At 48.2% G+C, this 23,464-nt stretch overlaps 2 protein-coding genes across 3 annotated transcripts in view; one reads left to right on the top strand and one right to left on the bottom strand.

Moving 5' to 3' along the window:
* LOC311315350 (fibulin-2-like) overlaps positions 1 to 16,581 on the bottom strand; it is a 26,294-nt gene extending 9,713 nt beyond the window's left edge. The window contains exons 1-9 of one of the 2 annotated variants that reach the window (XM_084446016.1): positions 16,496 to 16,548; positions 15,490 to 15,636; positions 12,462 to 13,863; positions 5,852 to 5,966; positions 5,126 to 5,255; positions 3,833 to 4,070; positions 2,729 to 2,947; positions 1,537 to 1,647; positions 484 to 585 (exon numbers count right to left, since the gene is read on the bottom strand). In XM_084446016.1, the coding sequence (XP_084302142.1) occupies positions 484 to 585; positions 1,537 to 1,647; positions 2,729 to 2,947; positions 3,833 to 4,070; positions 5,126 to 5,255; positions 5,852 to 5,966; positions 12,462 to 13,776 (2,230 nt within the window). In that variant the 5' untranslated portion in view covers positions 13,777 to 13,863; positions 15,490 to 15,636; positions 16,496 to 16,548. Of the gene's footprint in view, positions 1 to 483; positions 586 to 1,536; positions 1,648 to 2,728; positions 2,948 to 3,832; positions 4,071 to 5,125; positions 5,256 to 5,851; positions 5,967 to 12,461; positions 13,864 to 15,489; positions 15,637 to 16,495 lie in introns of both variants that reach the window. The other variant, XM_084446015.1, reaches the window with a different exon arrangement.
* Positions 16,582 to 22,998: 6,417 nt separating this feature from the next.
* The window catches only part of nup210 (nucleoporin 210), a gene marked incomplete at its 5' end in the record, with an annotated part of 29,132 nt that continues 28,666 nt past the window's right edge, over positions 22,999 to 23,464 (top strand). The window contains one exon of the mRNA XM_084445251.1: positions 22,999 to 23,156. Within this exon, the coding sequence (XP_084301377.1) occupies positions 22,999 to 23,156 (158 nt within the window). The remainder of the gene's footprint in view (positions 23,157 to 23,464) is intronic.

Genomic DNA, 23,464 nt, shown 5'->3' with positions numbered 1-23,464 from the left:
GTCAAATCAGAGCGATCGGCACGTTTCTGATCTGATCTGGCCCGGAGCACCGCCCGGGGAGGCTGAGAGGAGGGGTGAGACTGGGGTGAGACCAGGACTTCACTGGAGGAAGACAGAGAGACCGGAGGACGAGAGGGGACACCGGGATGGGAGACTGGGAGAGGGGAGACTGGGGAAAGACCTGAGGGACACTCCCTCCCTCCTTCTCTCCCTCCCTCTCTCCCTCCCTCCCTCCCTCCTTCTCTCCCTCCCTCTCTCCCTAATAATGACATGGCATCCAGTCTTGACCAGATTCACAGTAAAGCATTACTTTCTATAGCCTAGTCTAGAGTGACAGTAGCGTGTGTGTCGGGGACACAGAGAGGTTGCGGTTTGTGTGTGGTGTGTTATTACATGACATCACGTTACAGTCATTCAGCAGACACTTTTATCCAAAGCGACTTACTGTACAGTGAGTGTTACCATGCCCCCTGTCTTCCATACCTCCACATGACAGTCCGTCAGCCATGAGAGAAAATCCGGGGAAACAGGAGCACTGAGGCCTTCCGGACACCGGGGTGCACTGTTGCATACACGGGCCGTTTCCTGCATGGCGGGGCACAACACAATACATCGCATCACAACACACAACAGTAGTCAAGGTGACGCGTCACGAGGGAGAGGTCTCTGGCCCTGTGTGTGTGAGGAAAAACAAAAAAACTGTTTCTGATTTACTGTATCCATGTTTGCTCATTTCCTGTTTCCACTGACCCGTGACTTGTATTTCCTGCTTGGCCCCGCTAGGATGAGGCCCTACCCTGACGTTGGAGGGCAAAACAAGCTCTCCCTAAAGTCACCCCCGCTCAATAGAGTAACTTGGCCCACCTCTGAACTCCGTAACCTTTGATTTCATCTGCACACGCGCGAGTGCCATTTTCAACACAATTACAAGGGTAGAAGAAGGCCGAGAAGTAAAAAGATGTTGACAAGCCAGCGGGCGGTGAGTCTGCTCGCTCCTAGGTGCTTCTCGTTAGAAGCTAATTAGCGACTTCCACCTGCTGATTTCAGTCGCTGATTAAAAGGCAAAGATGGAGACAGGGAGACACTGAGGGCTGCCAGGTGTAGAGTTCCCCCTCTCTCTCTCTGGCTACCTTCCGAATCGCATACTACCCTACTATATAGTATGCCAAAACAGGATGTAGTATGTCCCAATACATAGTATGCCACATGCAGTATGGCAAAAATACCAGGATGCATCAAAAAAGCCAGCAGGCTTTTCTGGCTATTCTGACCCACAATCCTGTGCGCAGCGGAAATGTGCATCACATGTGCGAGTCGTGACAGCTGTAGACGAATGTCGCATTATGGACAGCGATGGATGTGGGCAGATTTCAAGGCGCAATGTTATGACAAAACATGTCCCAATTGGATGCCTACTGCTTGCAAAGTATGTACTTTCTAAGGGCAGCTGTAGTAGGTACTGGTAGTAAGAAGTAGAAGTATGCGATTCGGAACGCAGCCTCTGTCTACCGTCGGACCTGACCGGGCCTGACTCACCTTCGCAGGGGTTGAGCTGGACAGACGGTCGGGTGGCAGGGGGCGCGCTGGGGGTCGACTCCTCCGCCGGTCTGTCATCCTCTCTCAGTCTGTTCTCCTCATCCACCCTCTCTGTGCGAGGGTGAGACGCGTGCACAAACATATCAAGCTTTAGATAGGAAATACTAAGTACACAGTAATCAACCATATCCCCTCCCTCCGGTCATGAAATGTGGGTGGTGGTGGTTTCGGAAAAATGCCTCTGTTTCATCCGATATGATGTACAGTAGCCAGCCACAGATGAAAGTTCTCTTGAGCGTGTGTGTGTGTGTGTGGGGGGGGGGGTTAAAGGTAGAACAGGAAAAACCATTGCTTGCAGACAAACCCATGGTTTTATTGGTGAGACTCAGCCATCGTTGTAATTTACGTTAGACTCCTGTTCAGACAAGCTTGTGTGGCTGAAAGCTGCTGTTGATAGAGCTCTGCAATTCTACAGAGGAGCCAGACGCACGACTGCGCGCTTGACGTACCTTCAAATACAGCTACAGTTAATTCCTCGCATCTCTTCAAATTATGCAACGCTAAAGAGGTGCAGAGGGGGCCCGATTGAAATGTCACAACATATAATTCCACCCCAATGAGAAGCCGTATGAGCTGGATGTGGAGTATCGGTTCTACAGGGGAGCGGTGGTGGAGAAGGCGGGGCTCCCCGGGGGCTACAGGAAGTCAGCCCAGCACGCCGCTATCTGGGTAAACATGATCACTCTGCATCAGCTCAGACAGACAGAAAGGAGGATGCTCTGTCCAACTCCGACAGGAAAATCAAACGCTGTACATTCTGCAGACAGATGTAGACAACAAGGGTCTGACAGGAGTTCAGAAACACGGACTGTAGGAATTCTGAGCTGAACGTCGATGGAACGAGTCTCTTCTTGGCACATAGACACTCCACCCTGGCATTCGCCGTAAAGTCTATCTAAGTGAACCCTAAACGTTTGAAGCAGCACTGCAGCTGTTCCCTTGCCAATCTCCTCTTTCTATATCCATCTGTCTTGACGAAAGCCAATGAAAATGTAGCAGACCGAGCGAGCAGATGTTCAAGCTGTCGTCCTATAGCGATTGACGGCTCATGGTGCGTCTGACGGGAACGGGCGTGCGTCCGCCCCCCCTCCCCGGGCGCCGCCCCCACCCACCCGGGCTCCGCCCCTCATACCCGGAGCGCAGGTGCTGCCATCCTGCTGCAGTACGTAGCCGGGGTCACAGGTGCAGCTGTAGGAGCCGGGCGTGTTGACGCAGCCGTGGTGACAAAGGTCGCCCGGGTACAGCCGGCACTCGTCCACGTCCTCCACGCCGGGGGGGCCCTCCACCGCGTTCTCCGACTGCTCCTCGTCGCCGATGGAGAACGCCTGTTTGGGGAACGGACTGTCAGACACTGGAGGAGGGAGGGAGGAAGAGAGAGAGGGAGGGAGGGAGGGAGAGAGAGAGAGAGAGAGAGAGAGAGAGAGAGAGAGAGAGTGGTCACCGGCGCACTCTTCGGTTATTGACCCTTCCCTAGGCAGCAGAGCGGTCGACGGCGCCGACACGGCTTTAACGTAACAAACGGGGGCGCCAGACCGGAATGGCGTCTGTTACTGTATTCACAGCTCTGGAGCCAATCAGCTGGAACGGGAGGGATAACACTCTGAGGTTTGCTCTATGTGAAGTGAACAAATACTGTCATAGTCTCCCACTGGCACAAAGACACAAGAACCAGTTAAAACAATCAATAACTATCGAGGATAAGTTTGCTTGTTTTAAAACAGACTTTAGGCTGCAGATGACTAATATGTGTATGCAGAGGGAAGTATCTGAAGCGTGGAAGGTTCCAGAGTTGCGCTGGGCTTTGTTCTGGCAGGCCGGCGAGGTCGTTCAGCCGCCAACGCCACAAAGCCTCAGCAGAACAAGAAAAGGGTTTGAAAGTGAAGGATTCTCTGTTGTGCGGTTCAGGGCTTTTCTTTGGCAGCGCAATGGTATGCGCTTCATACAACTCTAGACGTGTCGTGGTGTGTGGTGCGTCCTGCCGGCCAGCATACTGCCAGTGAATTGCGTGTGTGCGTGTGTGTGTTTGTTTGTGTGTGTGTAGGTGTGTGTGCATGAGCGTGTGTGTGTGTGTGCGTGCATGTGTGTGCGCGTTCGTGTGTGTATGTAGGAGTGTGTGTGTGTGTGTGTGTGTGTGTGCATCTGTGTGTGCATGCGTGTGTGCGCACACATTTGTGTGTGTGTGTGTGTGTGTGTGTGTGCGCATCTGTGTGTGTGTGTGTGTGCGCTGCTCCTCCACCTCTCTTCGGCAGGGCGGTGGGGTCCAGGCTGGGCTTCTCTCTGACGGCGGGCCAGTCGCCCCCCTCCCCCTGCTCCCGGGCCCCGCCCTCCTGCTCCCGGGCCCCGCCCCCTTCCTCCTCCCCCTCGCAGCACGTGCTGAAGAAGTGGCTGCAGGGGTAGCCCAGGTACTGGTGGGCCACGCAGGGGTGCCCCTCGCTGCGGAAGCGCAGGCCCAGCGAGCAGCAGCTGCAGCACTCCTGTGGAGAGAGGTCAAAGGTCAACACCCACGCACCGCTTCAGATAAGACACGGGAAGTGAAAGGTGCTCCGGCGCCCGCTGTATAAGGTCAACGTGCTGCAACAGGATCGCAACCGCGCGACCGTGGGGGGATCTTAATCTTGTATAGCTTCCTCTCTCTCTCTCTCTCTCTCCTCTCTCTCTCTCTCTCCTCTCTCTCTCTCTCTTTCTCCTTCCCCTCCCTCTCTCCAGCTCTCTGCAGGATTCACACGAGGGACTGGGGAAGCATCAATCTGACGTAGTGACCGTTGCGATAGCCGGTGAATGTGCAGCCGTATTATATTTCGAGTTATATATTGAGTTATGCGCAGCCTAAAGCCAGGTGGTGAAAGGCCATATCAAACGCCCGACTCCGGCCTTGAGTCTACGATGGCCCCCGCGGTGCTCCGGGGGGATTCTGAGCGGGCGCACACTTCCTGAAACACACAGGTCAGCCGGCTGATTAATGTGTCTGCAAACACGGGGAACATTATACCGTGTGCTACAAATCCACCCTACAGAGAGAACCATGGAGCTGTGAGCTACAACAGCTAACAGGTCGCAGTCGTGTTCACGTTACCCCTGTGTTTCCGAAACAGCGGGGAGTCGCAAACTCTGGATGTAGCGAGCACAACGAAAACAGCTGGAGACGTCTCCCGAGAGCCCTAGTCTCCTTTCATGACCGTTTCAACTCGCCCCTCTGGAAATCTTTGGGCCCGTTCGGCCATGAAAGATGTTCTTAATCGAATAAGGGTAATGCGTATCACAGGGGGTACGACAGGGTCCTCCCACAGTTCCCTGTTAATGACTAGAGGGGGCGGAGCCAGGTTATACTACCGTCAACTGCATTTCTAGGTTCAAGGCCTAGAGTGCCGATCTCTTCCACATTTTTCGCATTTCGGTTTGACGAGAGGTATTCCTCAGATAACTCTGACCTTAAATCAACCCCCCCCCCGTCCCCCACCCCCGTCTTCTGCTTGGTCCTAAAGATACCGGTCCCAGTGAGGGACTTGTACCGCGCGTGGCAGCTACTGGCCTGGTAGGAGTCCACTCCACACTGGTCGCCGGCGTCCTCGTCGCACACGCCCCCCTCTCTGGCCGCGGTCATCCCAGCGAAACAGCGGCTCTCCTTCAGTGTGCCGAGGCAGCACTGTCTCTGGGCCGTCCTGGGGGGAGAGACACGCAGGACAATCATGGGTGAGTCTTCTCACTGGAATGGTGAACCTGGAGCAACATCTGAGAAAGCTGTGCCACTGGTGATGCAATAAGCTGTCTAAATTTGTTTTTAGGTCTTTGAAATTGAGTTATGGTTCAACAGAGTTTACATCTGTGGCTACAGTATGTCAAGGAGTGTCTCTGTGCAAAGCCGGTAAAAGAAACGGTTCTCAAATTGTTTTTTTTTTCGTTATTGTGCAGACAGATTGTGATCTCAAAAACAGCTTATAATCAAAACCAGCATGCCTTCTTGTAAAAGTTGAACTGCATACTGTATCTAAATGACTCATGCCAAACAATAACGATTACGACATGGTCTCGTAAAGCTACATTAAATCTGACATTTACAAGATTAACACACAAAGAAATAAACCACAAAGGTCGTAGTGGATTCGCCTGGTTACCTACAGTATCTGCTTCTGCAAATAGCAACCCACCCTAGCAACACGGTTGCCTCACCAACACTGAGACGTAAGAACGGGCATCTATCTGTCTACTGATATCCCTCCACTGATATCCCTCTACTGATATCCCTGGTCAGGCTCACCGACAGATGGAGAGCCTGTCTGCTCGGGGAAGCTCCATGTTGTTGCAGTGACCGTTGGCAGAAGCCCATTTCTCCCCAGTCTCACAGCAGAGATCCACCATGTCCTTGGCAGATACTACAGGAGGAGACACACACACACACACACACACACACGGGGGTGAGATGCAGTGCTGGCAGTGGAGAGAGCCCTGTGAAAGTTGGTCATTCATCCCCAAATTGCTTGTTCTTTTGCCTCTTCGAAATTATTGACTTTTCTCTAAATCAGCTTTTGGCGAATACACATTCCACAGCACGAGGAACAAATGATGTTGTTCTTCTCCGGCTCCCTTCCCCTCTCTCTGTCTAGTCTGGCGGAGAGGGCTATGAAACCCAAGACGGCGTTCAGCGCACTTTATTTGAAGGTTAATCAGTGAGAAGAGCAACACATTAACACTCTGAAGCGGTTCCGGGAACTGGGGGGGAGGAGAAAAGCAGAACATCTGATTCAAAGCGAAGTCTGTCGGGGTCGCTCGTTCATCGCGTGACTCCAGGTCAAACCGTAGCATTCCAACATTGATTTGTGCCTCCGACAAGACACTGCAAACACGGATGAACACAGGTGAGTTGGGTTGTACTGTATGTGTGTCACGTACGTTACTGCTGTATAATATCTCATATATAATTCAGACGCTCACGAAATGTACCTGTACTCTAGTATAGTACTGATACTATTACTGGTATTAGTACTCTACTATAGTACTAATGTACTATAATCGACTATTGTTCTCTGCTTGTTGAACACCAGGGTGTGAAATGAGTTCAACACTGTTGTGCTGTATTGGACGCACCACACACACATATCACGCCGCACACACCATATACACATACATACGCTCACACACACTCTGTCTTTGCACAGTCCTGTCTCGTCCCTGCACCCTGTCCAATGTTGTCTCCATTTTATGACACCATGACCGAAAGCAAATTCCTAGTACTGTATGTTGAAAAACTGCATGGCAACGAATTCTGATGTTCGAGGGCTTTTTCACCAGCCGAAGCTGAAAACCATCAGACTGGGAAAAAGACTTGACGCTCACTCTGTGTACCTTTTAGAGATGGATCTGTCTCTCATAATGTCGCTTAATTAAGATTTAGACCTTGGTTTAACAACACAAGCATCTGGTAGTGGTAGAGTGAAAAGTGAAAATGGAAATCTTTATCCTTGAATCACACGATTCCACATAAGCTTCTGAAATGAAATATTTGTAAAAAAAAAACATTTTCTTTAAAAAAAAAAGAAAAAGAGAGAAAAGCTTCTGGATGAGGCCGCATGCGAGTCAAATCCACAAACTGGCTAAGTACTGTACACAAACACAAAATTGAAACTGAAATCCGAGAATGGTTCTGTATGAATCTGTATTGACTTGAATGTCCTCCTCTCTCGTTTGGCAAACAAACAGTACTGTATTGTACTCTCTGTCCTTCCCCTACCTCTCCATACCAACACCAAGCCATCAGGGAGAGAGCGGAGAATCTGTACTGAGTGCATAATGAGTAGGTTTAGCAATAAGAGGATTTGAAACCTCACAAGTGGCGATGACTCTTTGATGCTTAAATATGTGTCCCGTACGCCCGCAGTCTAACAAGCGGCTTTGAACCGGCCCCGGAGCCGGTGCTATCATAAGACGGAGCCTGCTTATGCGTCCCATTCATTTTCTCAAGGTGGAATCACATCACTCATCATGAGGGCATTACGCCGAACGGGCCCACATGGTCCTCCGGTGTGTACAGTACACACACGCAGCTACAGAGCGAAGCCATCGGAGAAGACCCACAGGCGGTCCAGAGAGGACCGAATGTGAACCGTTCCGTCTTAGAAGGACGTTCGTTCTCAGTCAAATACATAACTGCGACTCGGGACGGGCTGAAAACAATTACGAGTGTTTGCATACAGTAACCCACATCTCTGGATCGGGCCTTGTAATTAAGTCCGCTAGGCAAACATGTTCCATTCAGGTGTGCAATAACAGGCTTCTGCGCTGATTTATCATGCTAGCAGCAGGTGGAGGTGGTCTGGACGAGCGGTCGGGGGTCTCTCTTTTCCCGGGCCCTCTCATTACGGCTGCCTGTCACACAGGCATCGGGCGGCGGACACGCGCCGCGGCCCCCACGCCGCCCCCCTAGAGCCGGTGACATCACCCCTCCGAGACGGCTCCTGACACGTCCAGGTCAGGCCATAAATCAACCGTCAGCCGCTCGTCCGCCTCCTAATGAAAACTCATGGATCATTCTCTCTCTCTGTGGATGGGCTGATTTACAGTACTGGTGACGGGTGAATTTAACGGGCTCGCTGTGGGGGGGGGGGGGCGTGAACGTGCACATGCAAAGCTCTGGACTCACCAGAACCAAACAAGTGCCTCTTGTCGGACTATCGTGAAGACTGAGGTGACCGATGTGTCAGGTTGTGTCTGTATGCCTATCTGTGTACATGTGTGTGTGTGTGTGTGCATCTGGTACGCACATAAGCAAAACCGCACCACCGTGTCCCGGTTGTCACGCTCTGACTGTCAAACAGCAGCTGGCTATGACTTAATAGGCAGGGCTCTCTATCGTCATTACTTCACTTCCCTTCCAGATGAATCGTGTTTGAAAAGACACTGCATTGACAGCTATTATCCTAATCTCTTTGAAATTGAGTTGGAGCACATGGACATGTGTGAGGCATCCCGCTGAACTCTTCACTGAGGCTGCGGTTGGTGATTCAGGGCCTCGAGGGCCATCTCGCTGTCTTTGATGGTCTCCCTCAATAGCCTCAAGTCCAAGTGGATTACCCTGCGGTGGGATGACCAGTTTGATGTTGACACACACACACACACACACACACACACACACACACACACACACACACACACACGTACACACACACCCACACACACACAAACTTCCTCTCAATTAATGTTCATTGTTGTTCTATCCATTCCAGCTAAAGGGTCTTCTTGTTTTGTTTTGTTTTGTTTTGTTTGTAGAATGGCTTATGTTCAAACACTGAGCTGTAAACCAACGTAAGCCACAAATGCTCCCCTACAGTTACATGTATGGACTGAATTAGCTGAATACACTGCCTCATCCACCCCCCCCAGTCCCTGTCAGTTACCCAAACGTTACGAGATGGGAATATATCGCAAGCTGTGCTCACAAGCTGAAACGCAGGGAATTCTCAAATTCCTTGCAGGGGCAAATCCATCCAAGATTTGTCATTTCGTGGCGAAGGAATTCTAACGCTCAGTTCCTGGTGCGTCTGCAATCACATACGTCAGCGGGTTAAATCATACCCCCATACAGCGGGTTAAATCATACCCCCATACAGCGGGTTAAATCATAATTTCCATCAGTCAGTCAGAGGGGATACAAGAGGTGGAGCTGTTGTTCCGCTGTCATTTATGACCAATCCACTGCTACTTATAGGCCTTGTTTACAAGCTGGTTTCCTGCATGCCGTATGCGTCGGTTTTAACCATAGATGGCGAAGCGGATCGGTCGGCGGTCTTCGGTAATAACACGTTGCGATGGTGAGATATATGACCACGTTCCTGGAAATGACCTGGGAAGCCCCCCCGCCCCCTCCTAGATGCACCGGAAGGGGCTGAACCTCCAAGCTCATCCTCGTCATACCTGGCTGAGATGGAGCCTGATGTGGAGAGCTTTGGAATTCACCCTCCTTCTCATCCCCGTGAAAATTATACTTCTGTTCAGCTCGCTATGTGCTGTACATGTTGGGGCAGTGGTAGTGATAAAAGCGGCCCTCCTAACTCCTAACTCAAACACACTTTGAGATACTAAGCACTGCCTCGGCAACTCCCACTGCTTGTTGCTGTGTGCTTCAGTTTAAATGTCTTTAACGTCCGTTGTATCTGTTTAATAAACTGAACCCGGCAACCCTAACGTTTGACTTCGGCTGGGTTCAGGAGGTAGACGGGTTCGTTGATGAGCCGGGCCGGAGCGCCGAGGTGTTCCTCAGACCCGGTGATTGCCCGGGCGGCCTGGGGAACAGCACAGCCTCATGGGAAAGAGGTAATCACGGCCGCTCGCCAGGCAGAGGAAAGTAGCGTCTGGCAATCACACCATAACAGTGCTCTCATTCATCACATGGTCTTATGCTGCTCACAGGTACTCCCCCCCCCCCCTCCAGAAACCCTACACCACAGCCAACCGGGCCAGACTGGTAGAGACCCCATCCCCCACTCCATCACGCACGCACTGCCCCGCACTGCACCGCTGGTAGAGGGTGGGGAGCAGACAGAGGGACGTTTTCGACTGAAAAGAAGAAAAATAGTCCCATTTACCTTGGACGGCGTTCCAACAGAAAGCAGGCCCGTTTATGTGTAGTGAAAAATGGTTTTTGTAGCGAGCGGAGTTTCCCCACTCCAAATGCCCCGGGAATCCTTCTCTAATGGCGTATAGGAGGAATTACTCACGGAGCTTATCGCCAGCGTCTGGGTCTTTAAGGATGTCACCGTCCTGGAAGTCCGCCCTCGAGCCAGTGACCTCCAGGCCCCTCACCGTGAACTCTCACAAGGTCATTTGGCCCAGAGGACTGGACAGGAGCCAGATAAGCTTAAGTTCCATCTCCCTCCCAAACACACGTAATGCATGCACATACACGCATGCACGCACGCACACACGCACACACACGCTCACACATTATAGAACACTTTCTGACTGTGTCCACATTAGCGAGCTCATTAGAGAAATTGAGAGAGTGTAAGTGTCGATTCTTAGCCTACCGGGAAACTGTAATCTACAACCACTTGGAATAAATCCTAGTTCTCTGATTCGCTGCGTAGAAAACATTTGAGGACATATTTCAAGACAAGTCATTGTGTTTCACTAAATTCAAGGCCAGCAGAGGAAAATGACTCACAGTCTTTCACAAGACATTTCTGCTGAACTTGACCCGAGACTCGTAACTGTGTAAACGTTACAGAACATATCGTTACTAACATGAACCAGGAGTCCAGAGGCGATCCGTGACCTAACAGGCTGCCCTTGTTCCCACGGAATGTAGGCGCCATTCACCTTTTGTGTGTTCACTCCCGGCGAAACATCCAGCACACCTACACATACTATGCATTCCTATGGAGGCCAGGTGCTGAAAGGTGCGAGAGATCCTAACAGGTCTGAACAGCCAGAGAGTAGGGAAGCAGGTCGGCCGGCCGGGAAAGTCCGTCAGTTAGCGTTTGTTCCTCCGCCATTCTCTAGTAAGGAACTAATAAGGAGGAGACCAAAGTCGCAGAGTTTTGACCCAATTAGGGCTGCAATTCAGTGGCGGGAAAGTAACTGTCGGGAAGAGGGGTGGGGGGGGTGGGGGGGGGCAAGGCTAATGACTCTCGCTCACTCGGTTCGCTCGCTGGCTGTAAGCTAAGCCTCGTTAAGTCTCCGTTGAACCTTGCGGATTTGTCCGTTGCGATCAGAGCTGGGGTCGTATTCCGCGGGGAAAACCGCGATTTTTATAAGAAGATTACTAAAACGCGTGAGATGGAACTAGGGTGTGCTATACTGTAGTTGAGAGCATCGTTCTGTGTTGTTTCACCATGTACCGTATGACCTGATGACCTCTCACCCAACCCAGTGAGAGCTGTTCTCCTACATCACCAGGACCTGCAGTGTATTCTCCAGATAGTCATCTATTCTCCCCATCATCTGTTTTCCATCTGAGGACTCTGTGGATGGATTTATGCCCTGAGGGGAGTGTTACCATCACTGAATACACGCTCGCAGCTAAGCAGCGAGGGAGGGAACACACCGACGGTGCTGCGAATAAGATATGAATATGATCGCCCTTGAGCCGACCATAATTGAACCTTTTACGAACACATTTCAAAGGCAGCCTTTCCCCAAATAGTGTCAAAGCGTCGTAGAATGCGCGCCGGTTAGCAGGCTAATCTCTAATCACTAGGGAGCAGGAAAGGGGAGGTCTACAAAGGTCACACACTTTCCATGACCCCTGATTTTTCCTGGACCAGAGCCAACTAGCGTGTACTGTAGACTGATTAAGCATTCCTCAACTGAACACAGGATAGCATGCAGGAAATTAGAGGAGTAGGAAGGATAGGCTATCATATAGGGCTGGGTATCGATTCGAATGTCAAGAATCGATTCGATTCCGATTCACAAGGTTCAGAATTGATTAGCACGATTCAATTTGATTCGATTCAATATCGATTCGGTTAGTGTTACTAAAACCTGTTTTTTTTTAGCTGTAACCTTAATAACATGACTGCCAAGTTACGGAACACATCAATACTAGGGCTGGGTATCGATACTGATTTCCAAAAATGAATGAATCATTGAATGAATTAACTATTAACTATTCATTCTTTCATTTATTCATTCATTCATTAAATAAAAGATCAATTTTGGGATTCATGAATTGATTCTGAATCATTTGATTCAGAATTGATGAATCAATTTTTTAAACCCAGCCCTACTATCATATAATGTGACATCTCATGGAGTAGTAACATCTGACCTACAGTACGAACCATGTAATAGGGTCATAGAGTGTGACATGAAACTGTCACGTAGTATACGAGCGCTCCGCCTCCCGCGTTCGATGTCGTGCGTTGTCTTACCCTCGCCGTCTCCCTCCGCTTCCGGCGGCTGGTAGTTGAGGAGGGTCTGGGGCTGCCTGCCGGCCCCCCGCTCTGCGCCCTTCCCCATCTTCACCGGAGCTTTGCTGGTGGGCCGGAACCTCACGGTGGGGGCGGAGGCCGGCTCCTCCTGCTCCTCCCGGCGCCGCCCGCTCTCCGCCGGCGCCTCCTCTGTCCCGTGGACCTGGGACGGGGGGTGGACGCCGTCCTGGCCGCCGTGCCGTTGACCCCCTCCGTGCGGGGGATGGGCCGCACGTCGCTCCTCCTCCTCCTCCTCGGCTGGGACCGCCGCGTGCTTGACCTCCTTCGTCACTCTGTCTCTGTCGCCCTGACGCCCGCCGTCCAGCGGGACCCCCGGGGTGGTTTCCGGTCCGCTCGTCGACGCCGCCAATCTGGAGGGGGCGCGGTCAGCGTGGCGGGGGCGCCCCTCGGGCTCTCGGCCGTCCTGGTCGTGTACCCCCAGTCCCTCCCTCAGCTCCTGCCTCACATCCTCTCCGCGGGGAGGAGAGCTGGCCGCGGCGTAGGAGGCCGACGCCGTGGTCGACTCCTTGGGGGAGGGGCCCACCTCCGGCGCGGTGGTGGGTGTGGCTTCAGCCGGCGCGTAGTCATAATCCTCCCCACCGTCAGGACCGGGCGGGTCCCCTTTGTAGAGCGGCAGGGAGTTCCCGGTCGTGACCTTGTGCAGTCCGGAGAACGGTTCCGCCGGGTCAGTCCGTCCGTTCTGATGCGGGCCGCCGTTCCGGGCGGTGGCGGTGACCGGCACGGGCCCGGTGGCGGCGCTCCTGGGGTCGCAGTCCGGGATCGGCGAGCACATCAGGCTTCCGCCGTCTTTGGGACAGTGGCACACCTGGCACGGATGCATCTGGAACGAGTGACCCGCCTCGTACTTCTTGTTGCCCTGGACGCAGCCCACGCGCTGGCACTGGGGGCATCCGTCGGCGGGCTGTGACACGGCGATGCAGTTGGGCGGGATTTCGGGACACGGGATGAAGCGGCAGCTGATCCTCCCGCCCCCCTTCGGGCACGAGCACTCGGTGCTCCCGAAATCCACGAAGTACGACTCCCCTTCCGGAACCTTCCCCCGGCGGAAGCCCGCGTGGACGCAGTCGTAGTACTGGTAGCCTTCGCAGGCGCAGCCCGTTTTGGCGCAGGTGGCGCAGCAGGCGCCCCGTTCCAAAACCTCCTCGATGCAGTTCTGCAGAACAGGGCAGTTCCTACTACAGTCCCTTTGGCATAGACAGGTGTCCGGGTGCAAAATCAGCAGGCATAGACACCAGACAAGTTGTTGTATGTTCATCTTTAAAACCTTTAAAAAGGAGATTCTTAAATGTTATCCAGGATTCTCTTCGGTCCACAGAGCTGATAACTAGCAGCCTCTTTTATCCTGTAAGAGGGAAATAGAGAAAGTTTAAAAACGTCAATATAATTACAGTAGAGCCCAGTTATCTGTCATTCATTTGCTGGTCTCGTTTAAGCCCTTGGTCTTTTCTGTGTGTGTTTTATGACCGGCCTGTTTTGAAATCATAAGTCATTAACTTCTCCTTAGTCCTAAATTGACCACAGACCTAATGTGTGTTTTTCCATGCCCACTCTCCAGCACAGCACGAGATGCGGTTGGTAACACACTGCGCATGGAAATGTCTGAAATTTCCCCAGGTGAGCCGATTAGGGTGGAAATATAGAGACCGAGAAAAATCATCCAATGTCTCGAAAAGCAAGGCTGAAATAACAAAACCTTCCACCCGAAACAATACAGTAGGTAGGAACACCAACACAGGTTGGTGCAGAGGGTTCCATATCAGATATGATATCAATAAATAAGCTCAGAAAGCTTCATGACAGAAACATTCCCGCCATGATGTTTCTGGGGGGCTGAGTATATTGCAGATAACATATGGGTCTAGTGCTCAGCAGAAACATATTAAACTACCCCACCTATGGTGGAGCATGGACCAACCCAACAGACTGTTATATAATAATGTGGATGATAGTGTCAGACCTGGCGCCGACAAAGAAAAAACAAAGATAAGCTGTTTCTACTTTCTACACAAGACAGGAGATACAATCTGGAATGCCTGCCAGAGCTAAATGCGTGCGTGAAGTCAGTGATGTGACTTCAAATCAGAAAGAGCATTTTGGAAACCAGGTGTTTTTTATTTCACTTTTCCTGTTGCTCTCCACAGCTCATGCGTTAGTTCCAGTCCTATGAGACACGGTGACAGTTGGAGCATATAAATCTGGATACAGAATGTACTGTAAAAGCTTTGTCAGAGTAACTTACAGTTTAACATGTGAATAAAAACTAAAAGTAAAATCCTTTTGAACACAACAAATACAATACCATTGCACCAAAGTGCATATGGACAAACGGCAAGCAGATAACGTACATAGATACCAGCCAGTAGTTGGAGCGGACAAAAGTCATGGTGACATGTTATATTTTCCTCAATAGACCCCCCCCACCCCCCCCCCCCCCCCCATACGCTCATGTGTACATATGGAGAAACCTGCTCTGACACGCCTTCAGGGTCTCCTCAAGAACTCATCCTCGGCCTTCAGAACCAGCACAAATCAAGAAACAGTGCAGTATATTTGCTTATAAAGTATTATGCGCTGACGCCATGAATGAGATAAAAGACGTTTGAAAGCAAATAATATTTAAAATAGCTTTTCCAGTTATCCAATGTTAAGTTAAATTTGATTCCAAATTACAAATCATTTGAAGTTACTTCAAATGCAAGTGCAATTTGTACTTGAGTACTGATTATGTCTGGGGATATTTTTTTTTGTAGATTATCTCATTATAAACGTTTATTCATTATTCAAACTGCTGAAGTCAAAGTTGAATAGAGTGAAAGAATTTCACACTGGTCTATATCATAAAACTACCTCCTCAATCATAACTTTGAGAGTCCTTCAGACATCAGATTGAATAAATCTCAGACCGGCTAGGTCTTAGATCAGAGGCTGTGTATGTCTTCCTCACTTCATCTCACAAGGCACCACTTACTGTAGGAATCAATGATGCCTTTGTGTGCAGTTGGTACAAAATCATTTTACCAGATCTTGCACTTGACTGGCATGTAGCCCTCTGGTTTTTGTTCTTAATGATGTTGAATTCAGCACAGCCTGGAGCTTTGAAAATGTCTGCCTTCTGCTGAAAGTGGGTTAAAAGAAGACAGCCTAGCTCCTTCTGTGATATATGTACGACACATCTGGCAGGATTTTTGCTGAGCTTTATTAGAATGCAGATTGTTCATTTCACTATTAGCTTAGACATTGTCAAAGTATTCCAAATGCTTGGCCCTTGTAAGACTCAGTTCTTGCTGAGGCAGAGAGAAAACCTTTCATCAAACATGTGCACAAGCAGTAGTAGAGTTAACAACTGACAAACATTAACTTAAGTACCCTTTCAGGATTCAAGTGTTTGACAAGTAGGAAGACGATAAAAGATCTGTATGGCTGAATTATGTGGTATCCTTGGTGATGTTTAGAGATATTTGGATGGTATTACTGCAGTCTGCATGGTGCACAAAGTTAGATAAATCACTTTTGCAATGTTGATGTCACCAGTGGACCCCCTGAGTACTTCCACTGGAGCACAACAGGCTTAGTATCCCACAGATGCAATCATCATAGAACATTTTGTTTTTTTCTCAGAATTCCAGCACGCTAGTTGCACAATGCATGTTTTTGTATACAGTATTACAAATTGAGTTCACTTAAACTAGTCTATTTACCAAATAAATGTGAAATACAAATAGACGGTTTTATCTTCCAAATGAAATGTGATATGCCATGTAAAATAAGAGTGAAACAACTTTGTAGAATAAAATGAGGAATTCTTTCCTGAACTTGTTAAAGGAAACGTGCTGCTGTCATGCCCTTCAACTGATGGGTTATGGGTTACATGGAAAACATACATCACCCTTCAAAATACTGAAGACTACCTCAGCCTGTCTTTCAAACGGCAAAGCATTAGTTTAGAGCAGTGGTGTCTGAAAAGATCCGCTTACCTTGCGTAACAAATCCTGTCAAGTGTAGGACTGCGACGGATAACCTGCAAGGCAACTTGTCCCCAAAGTTTGTGCGCGCTATGAGGAGAGAAGCAGTGTTCCTCTGCTGAGGGCGGGACAAGACCGTTTCTTCTCTGGCCACGAACAGGCTACTTTCGCAAATTAGTTTGCGGTTCTGGAATAATTAAATTAAATTATTCCAGTGTTTCATTGGCAAAAGTAGCATAATATGTGCACGCCTTGAATGAATAAAAAAGCATTTCTACTCGTTGTCTTCAGTGAAAACATCTCGGCAGTCATCCCACTTTCAACCCGTATGGGCTCTCTGGACTAGGCTACTTTAATTCGATAGAGTAGGCTATGGTTGGCCAGTTACGAATGTTTCTGACTCCTCTTGGGAAATAATTCAAGTCAAATCAAACTCGTGCATACCATTACACACTATAGGCTATCACATGATGCATATTGACTGGTCACGGTAATTGTATCATCACTTGGGCTCTGCAATTCAATGAATGTATGTGTCCCTCCCTTTCAAACATAAGACACAGTGTCTGGAACTCGGATGACATTTGTGCTAAATCGTCAGATCTGAGGAAGCTCGCGGTCCTGTGATCTGCCCTGGCCTCTGAATCAACCCCAAGAAGGCTGTTTTATCTGAGGGGTCATGAAGGGCAGCAGTGAAAACACATTGAGACAAAAGCTTTCTCACTGAAAGGATAGATTGATCAGACAGGGGACAGGGGGGTTATGAGGCTTTTGGTTACATTGTTTCAGAGGCGCCCCTTGACAAATCAATGACACGGGTGAGTCAATAGCCCCATGAATTACTTTTGTGTGTTCATTGGGCCAGCACACAGTTGAAAAGGAAAAACAATATGGAGACAATAAGTTCTCGTTTGGATAAGACTTCTGGCCTGATTAAATATGTCGTTTTAGTAGTACTGTAGGCCTAGCCGTACGTAGTAGTAGTTGTAGTATTAGTAGTAGTAGTAGTAGTAGTAGTAGTAGTAGTAGTAGTAGTAGACAGTAGTAGTAGTAGTAGCCTACTTTAGGAACAGAACATCCCAAAATACATCTTTCTAACTTGTAAAGGTCTAAATCATGACTCATACGAGATAAAGACACACTGGGAAATGGATAACCAAAGTCAAACAACCCACAATTGGGAAATGTATTGCTATCTGCACACTGCAAACATGTTGTCTCGGGCAGTCCAATTTTCCACTGCAGTGACATGCTCTGTTGTCACTGGAAACAGCAGGAGCTGCACAGACGTCATTTCCCGGTCCACAGTTCGACTGCATGCTTGACTGTGATCTCAGCCTGAGCTGTGCCTGATCGCCAAGCTCTGGTGTTTTCAATGACCTGCATAACAGCTAACTGGCTGCGAAACTCTAATACCCCGGGGAGGCCTGGTATCAGAGCCCTAGCTGTGCACAATATTACTACCAACACCCATAAACTGTTGACCCTTAGAATGGCACGACGGTGAAGCACACCGGGGGAGGGAAATTAGTACCGCATTTCAGCTTGAGCTTTAGGAAAGTGGTGCATTTGATACTTAGCCTAGGCCTATAGGAGACAAGACCACCCACAACTTCTGTAATAAACACAATGCATGAATGAATATAGCTGGATTTTTACTAAAAGCACCATGGGCATGAGGGCTTTATAGTTAATCAGCATCCTGAATGTGAATTACGCATGCTCAGATAAATCCATACACCCCAAGGAAATATTAAACCAATCGCTGTATCAATTGGTGCAGGCGACCGGGACCACCAAGCACTTCATTTACAGCATTTTATACTTGTATTGAGTCCACAGCCTTGGACAGCGTTGACTCCTGGAAGACATCACGGTGGCAGTGACCAGAGAGGTCTGGTCAGTAGTTGGCCTGCAAGCTGGGATAAAACCAGACAAGCTCACGGCAGTTTGATACCTGTCACCGCACCGGTAATCTGACACGGGCCGGTTAGGGAAAGGTAATATCGGCCTGTTCTTATGTCCTATTCATGCATGCCTGACCGATGAATTCTGCCGGTACTAATCCACCAAGCCCACCACCTGGGTCTTAATAATTTTTTAGAGTTTCTCAGAAAAATACCTGGAAACTCTCCAGCAAAGAGCGCCGAGGCGAGAAATATCACTAATGACATGTTATGAGCAGTATTAAGTCATTCTCACCCTGACGGGTAGGCCTGCGCTCTAAATCAGGATGACGCGTTCTTTTCATCCAGGTAGACATCACTGACAGTGACAGGTGACATAAGTTCAGCAGGTGTTAGTGTTATCTGCTCATTGCGTGTCACATTATCTTGACCACCCATCTCTGTTTGAACAGGTGAGCAGGGATTCCCCCAGCTGACTGCTCTATCAACAGTACTGTACTCACACTGATTTAGAGTTCTGTCTATTGCCTCATTCTGTTCATAATCACCTCACTGCATGACTAATGCTACAATGCTCTCCAGGCCAGTGTACAGTAATGGAAGAATCCATTTCACTCCCTTACTTTCTGCCATCTGCAGGCCTGATGCTCAGCCTGCACTTCGAATACAGATACAAGAACATGTCGGCTGGGAAACCGCTCAGCTTGATCTCTGTTGGTCAATAAAGTGTTGAGTTGCTCTCATCTAGCAGACCCGGCCTCCTGCTGCAGACAGCATGTGGTTTCCATCAGCAGTATACTGTAGGTCAGCGATGAGGTGAGCGGAGGAAGTCTTTAATGTGAGGCCGTAGATACAGAGCTGTGGCCCTGCAGGGGGGCATGCAGAGGGAAATTAAGGGTGAGCAAAATGAAAGTGAGTGCCCACCTGTGTCTCGTAAAAGAGTTTCCAGGCCCTACAGGGATGTTTTAGTTCTCCCTCTGGGTTGGAAATCTTTAAAGGCAGCCTATCTGTCTCTGTCTGCTTAAAGGACACTTGAAAATAAGCAATATTCAGATGCATGCAACTATATGGTCATCACATGATGCTGCTATCATGGACATTTCAGTCAAATGTTCACCATCTACCCGACTGAATTTCATCAATGCAAATTTTAAAAGTAAATCTCCTGGGCTTTGAATAAACAAACGTGTGAATATATTAGACTGGGAACACATGGAGGCGTTTTAGTGAGATTATACCACTATTGTCCATGGTTACGAGTGCATGGAGCAGAAAATGCAAAGCTTTCCACTTAGTGGCTACACCATGGGAACAACATGTGAATTCAAGGCTTCGATTTAAACCTAAACCTCCAGTACCCCTGTCACTGATTTAGTTAATCTTGGAACACACAGGATACCACCCCGAGGCCAGGACTGATTTCACTGCATCGTAACACCTTTTATTATGTCTACCTACAGCACTGCTCCTCAGACCCTAAAGGTCTACTTCCTAAACCAGATTGTGCTGTGACCCTAAAGCCTAAAGCCTTTAAGGAAATGTCCCCAAGTGTCAATTACGAGCAAACCGAGCATAATGACCAATGACAGTTCCCTGGTCACCAGGAAGTCACCACTGATGTCCCAGAGGAGGAGACAACAGAGGGGAGAAGTGAAGGATAGCTGTCCTGATAAGGATCAACACTCTCTATGGTGTTACATTCTATCTTGCACTGCCCATAGTTTAGTCAAGCCATGGATTCCAGTGGAGGAAAAACTCTCTGGCTCATGAGGTTAAAGTAACAGTGAGTTCAGACTGAGACGTGGGTGGCCTGTGGTTTGGCATTGTGTCAGAACACCTCTGGCACTGCATGTTATTCAAAGAATCAGTTGCTAAATCAATTGAATTTCAAGCCTTGTGCTGTTAACCTGCACACCACATTAATCTCTCTGACTGACAATCGTCGATTTTTTAAAGACTAGCCTACATCAATAGTACAGAAACTAGGAGTACTGTACTGTACAGTATATCCACTTTTTAAATGATATTCCCAGCCAAAAACACTGCCCAAAAACCATCCAACTCAAAGCAAAATAGGTTTGACTGATTTTATAGCAGACTTCCCCTTTCCTTCAAGTTAGTTCATAGCATTTTAGCTCATAACACTCCCAGCCTCGGACCGAGGAAATATCAGGCAAGGCAAAGAAACTGCTCCACATCACGAGCCCAGTATGTTTTCATATGAAGTCAGCCTGGTTCTGGGCTCTCTTGTTGTCCGGACGTGAGAGGCAGCCCCCGGGGGCTCTGTGTGACATTCAGGTATTGTTTTCCTGTTGCTGAGACATTACGTCAGCTGGCACCAAACGTCTGACCTACACGACCCACACACACTCTAACCTGAATACCTTGGCCAGTCCAAAACAAATAGACGTTGCCTGTAACAGTACCATACCCCCAGGTGTCCCTAAAAAGCTTGAGAACCCCAGTTTGAGAGCGAGGATACCTTCCCTTCACTTCGCCGTAGGCCTACACTTCAAAGACCATATCCCATCTAAATATTCTGAATAAATGCAAGAAGGGCCAATGGGAAATGACAGTCATGGTGTATTAAACTGAAGGCCTATGTTTCAGGGCTCCATAAAGGTGCTTGATTAATCCACATTTACTTGATGGAGAACTACAGAAACGTAGCGCACTGGAGAACTGCCATTCCGATCATGTCATGCTGAAGCGTCACTTCTGCTGGACCAGCAGGCAGTGGTGTAATCTCATTGGCAATGCTTTCTGACTAATAAATACAGTATGTCACTGCTGGCACAGAGCAGCATTATGTAAAGCACAGTACCAGAACTATGTCTGTTAATCAAGTTGTGCATCTCTCAACGGTGTCTGGGCAACCAGAAATACAATCAACGCTGAACAAGAGTCGTTCAAGGATCAAAGAGAACAGGGATGTAGAAACAGTGGACCCCCCCGCTAGCTGAATTAAAATCTGGTACCAGTCCATAGGTGTAACTCATGAACTGAGCAGTTTGCCAATAGATAATATCACAAATAAAAGTCATGGAAATCAAATTATCTGTCTTAGCATCTGTCAGCGTTCTTCACTGCTCAGTCAAGATGTTGCCAAAGATGTTGTCATTTCTCAGCTGTCCTGTTCTTCAGTTGAGTTCTCTCTGCCATGTTTGAGGGTTAATTAATGTCAAGTTGGAAATGCTGTTCCCTCAGTTGAACTGTGCCATATCCTCTGCCTCACCCCATATGGTGCAAAGTATACTTTGCTTGTAAAAATAATGATTTACGGAAACAGTACAATGTTAGAATAACTAATGTTATTCTGATGTTGCTGCAAAGCTGAGGAGCCAGAACCGAATAATTTTGCCCTATTATATTTGTATGATGGATGTAACAAAATAAAGAATCTTGAATAACTGTAGGCTACATGTGCTAGAGTTGTTTGTCTTTTTTTCATTATAGGAGGAAATTACTCTGTCTCTTCAACCGTGCAAAATGAGTGTTAATATTATTATGCTTAATCGTAATGCAATTTTAGCAATTACATTCTTTGCAAATGATCTGTCGTACTGTTATCGAATCTCTTTGCATAGCATTCCAGAACTTCTGTAATGGAGAGGAGACTGTACCCTGGCCAATTTGAAATGAAAAGTCATAATTGAACCCACAAGTGACACCGTTGATTACTCACTGCAGCTCAGTTATTACTGGATTCGTATCAGAAAATAGTAAAAATTGATTTTCACTTCTTCCTTCTCATAGAATAGAGCAGAATAGAATACCGTTGAAAAGAATACTACCAACATTTAAAAAAGAAGGGAATGTGATCAGTCTTGCTCATGTCCACTGCAGCTGTCATCCATCCCCACGAAGGCAAGACCACAGAATATGATATGAACTAGCTGTGCCAGTGACACCTAGAGGTAGGACTGGCGCACTGAGCAAAAACATAAAACTAAAATTGGAGAACTGGTCAATTGTCAGGCTACTTGAAACGTATCAACTCATTAGCTGGACATATAGTTATGAAAACCAAGAAATAGTGCTCTAAATTTCTAAATGTAGGCCTACATTTGGTTCGCTACTTCTTTCTGGTGCGCAGGAAAAGTAGTGCATGTTGAAAAGAGAGGCTGCTTCTTTAAGAGGAGCGTCATTAACCCAGATTTGACGTCTATCTACTCCCAGCATGCACGTCTGCAGGTCAAAATAATTTTAAATGGCGGGTTTTTCTTTAATTCTAATGAATAATATTTTACTTAAATTACTTCTTATTTTTTAACCTTGAAATGTGAATGTTACATTTATCTGGCACCTTCCCAAACAGAGGAGTATTCTACTTTAGAAAGCTTTCGATTTGAGGAACGCGTGCGACATTGTATCGGACATGCGGGTGCCGCTCTCTCTCTGTGATGGAGACGTATAGCAATGACTTGGATATTTGCTTTAGGGAACGGCTAGTGTAACTATTGATTTAATGCATTGTTTACCTCGCCACAATTCATCAGTGTCACTCAGGCATGTTGATTTGTGTTAGACTGGAGTTTTTATAATTGGGATAGTGAAAGACTTTTCAAAAATCCTCAACTGATAGTTTGACCAAATTAGTCGAAAGACATGGCGTCTTTCAGATCTCTCTCAGTATTAGCAGGCATATTGATAGTTATTGATACCACTCGTGCCTCCAAGTTGAATATCCCCAAAGTACTATTACCACTAGCCAGAAGTACTAGAATTAACTTCACACTGGAGGCGACTGAAGGCTGCTACACATGGTAAGTGGCTGTTCACATTTTGTTATTGTCAGCCGGGAAACGCAGGGGGAACTGTGCCGCCCGAAGCTCGGCTTGGCTATCTTATTTCACGTGTCATGTAAGGGCGTCCGCTGCATGCACGGTGCTAACCTGCAGTAGTCTAATATAGTAGGCTACCACGAGAATTAGAAATCCCAAGTGTGGACATGAACTTGAGCTTCAACATTTCCCAGAAATCCCGTTCCCTGCCACATGTAATATGCCCTATGACCTCCCTTAGCTAAGGGGGTCAAGAGGCACATGTTAAGCTGTTGACCCATAATTGTCAA

Source organism: Borostomias antarcticus (assembly GCF_949987555.1).
Source record: "Borostomias antarcticus genome assembly, chromosome: 11".
Classification (NCBI taxonomy): domain Eukaryota; kingdom Metazoa; phylum Chordata; class Actinopteri; order Stomiiformes; family Stomiidae; genus Borostomias; species Borostomias antarcticus.
Note: the sequence above shows the minus strand (reverse complement) of the source record. Positions and strands in the feature narration are given on the sequence as shown.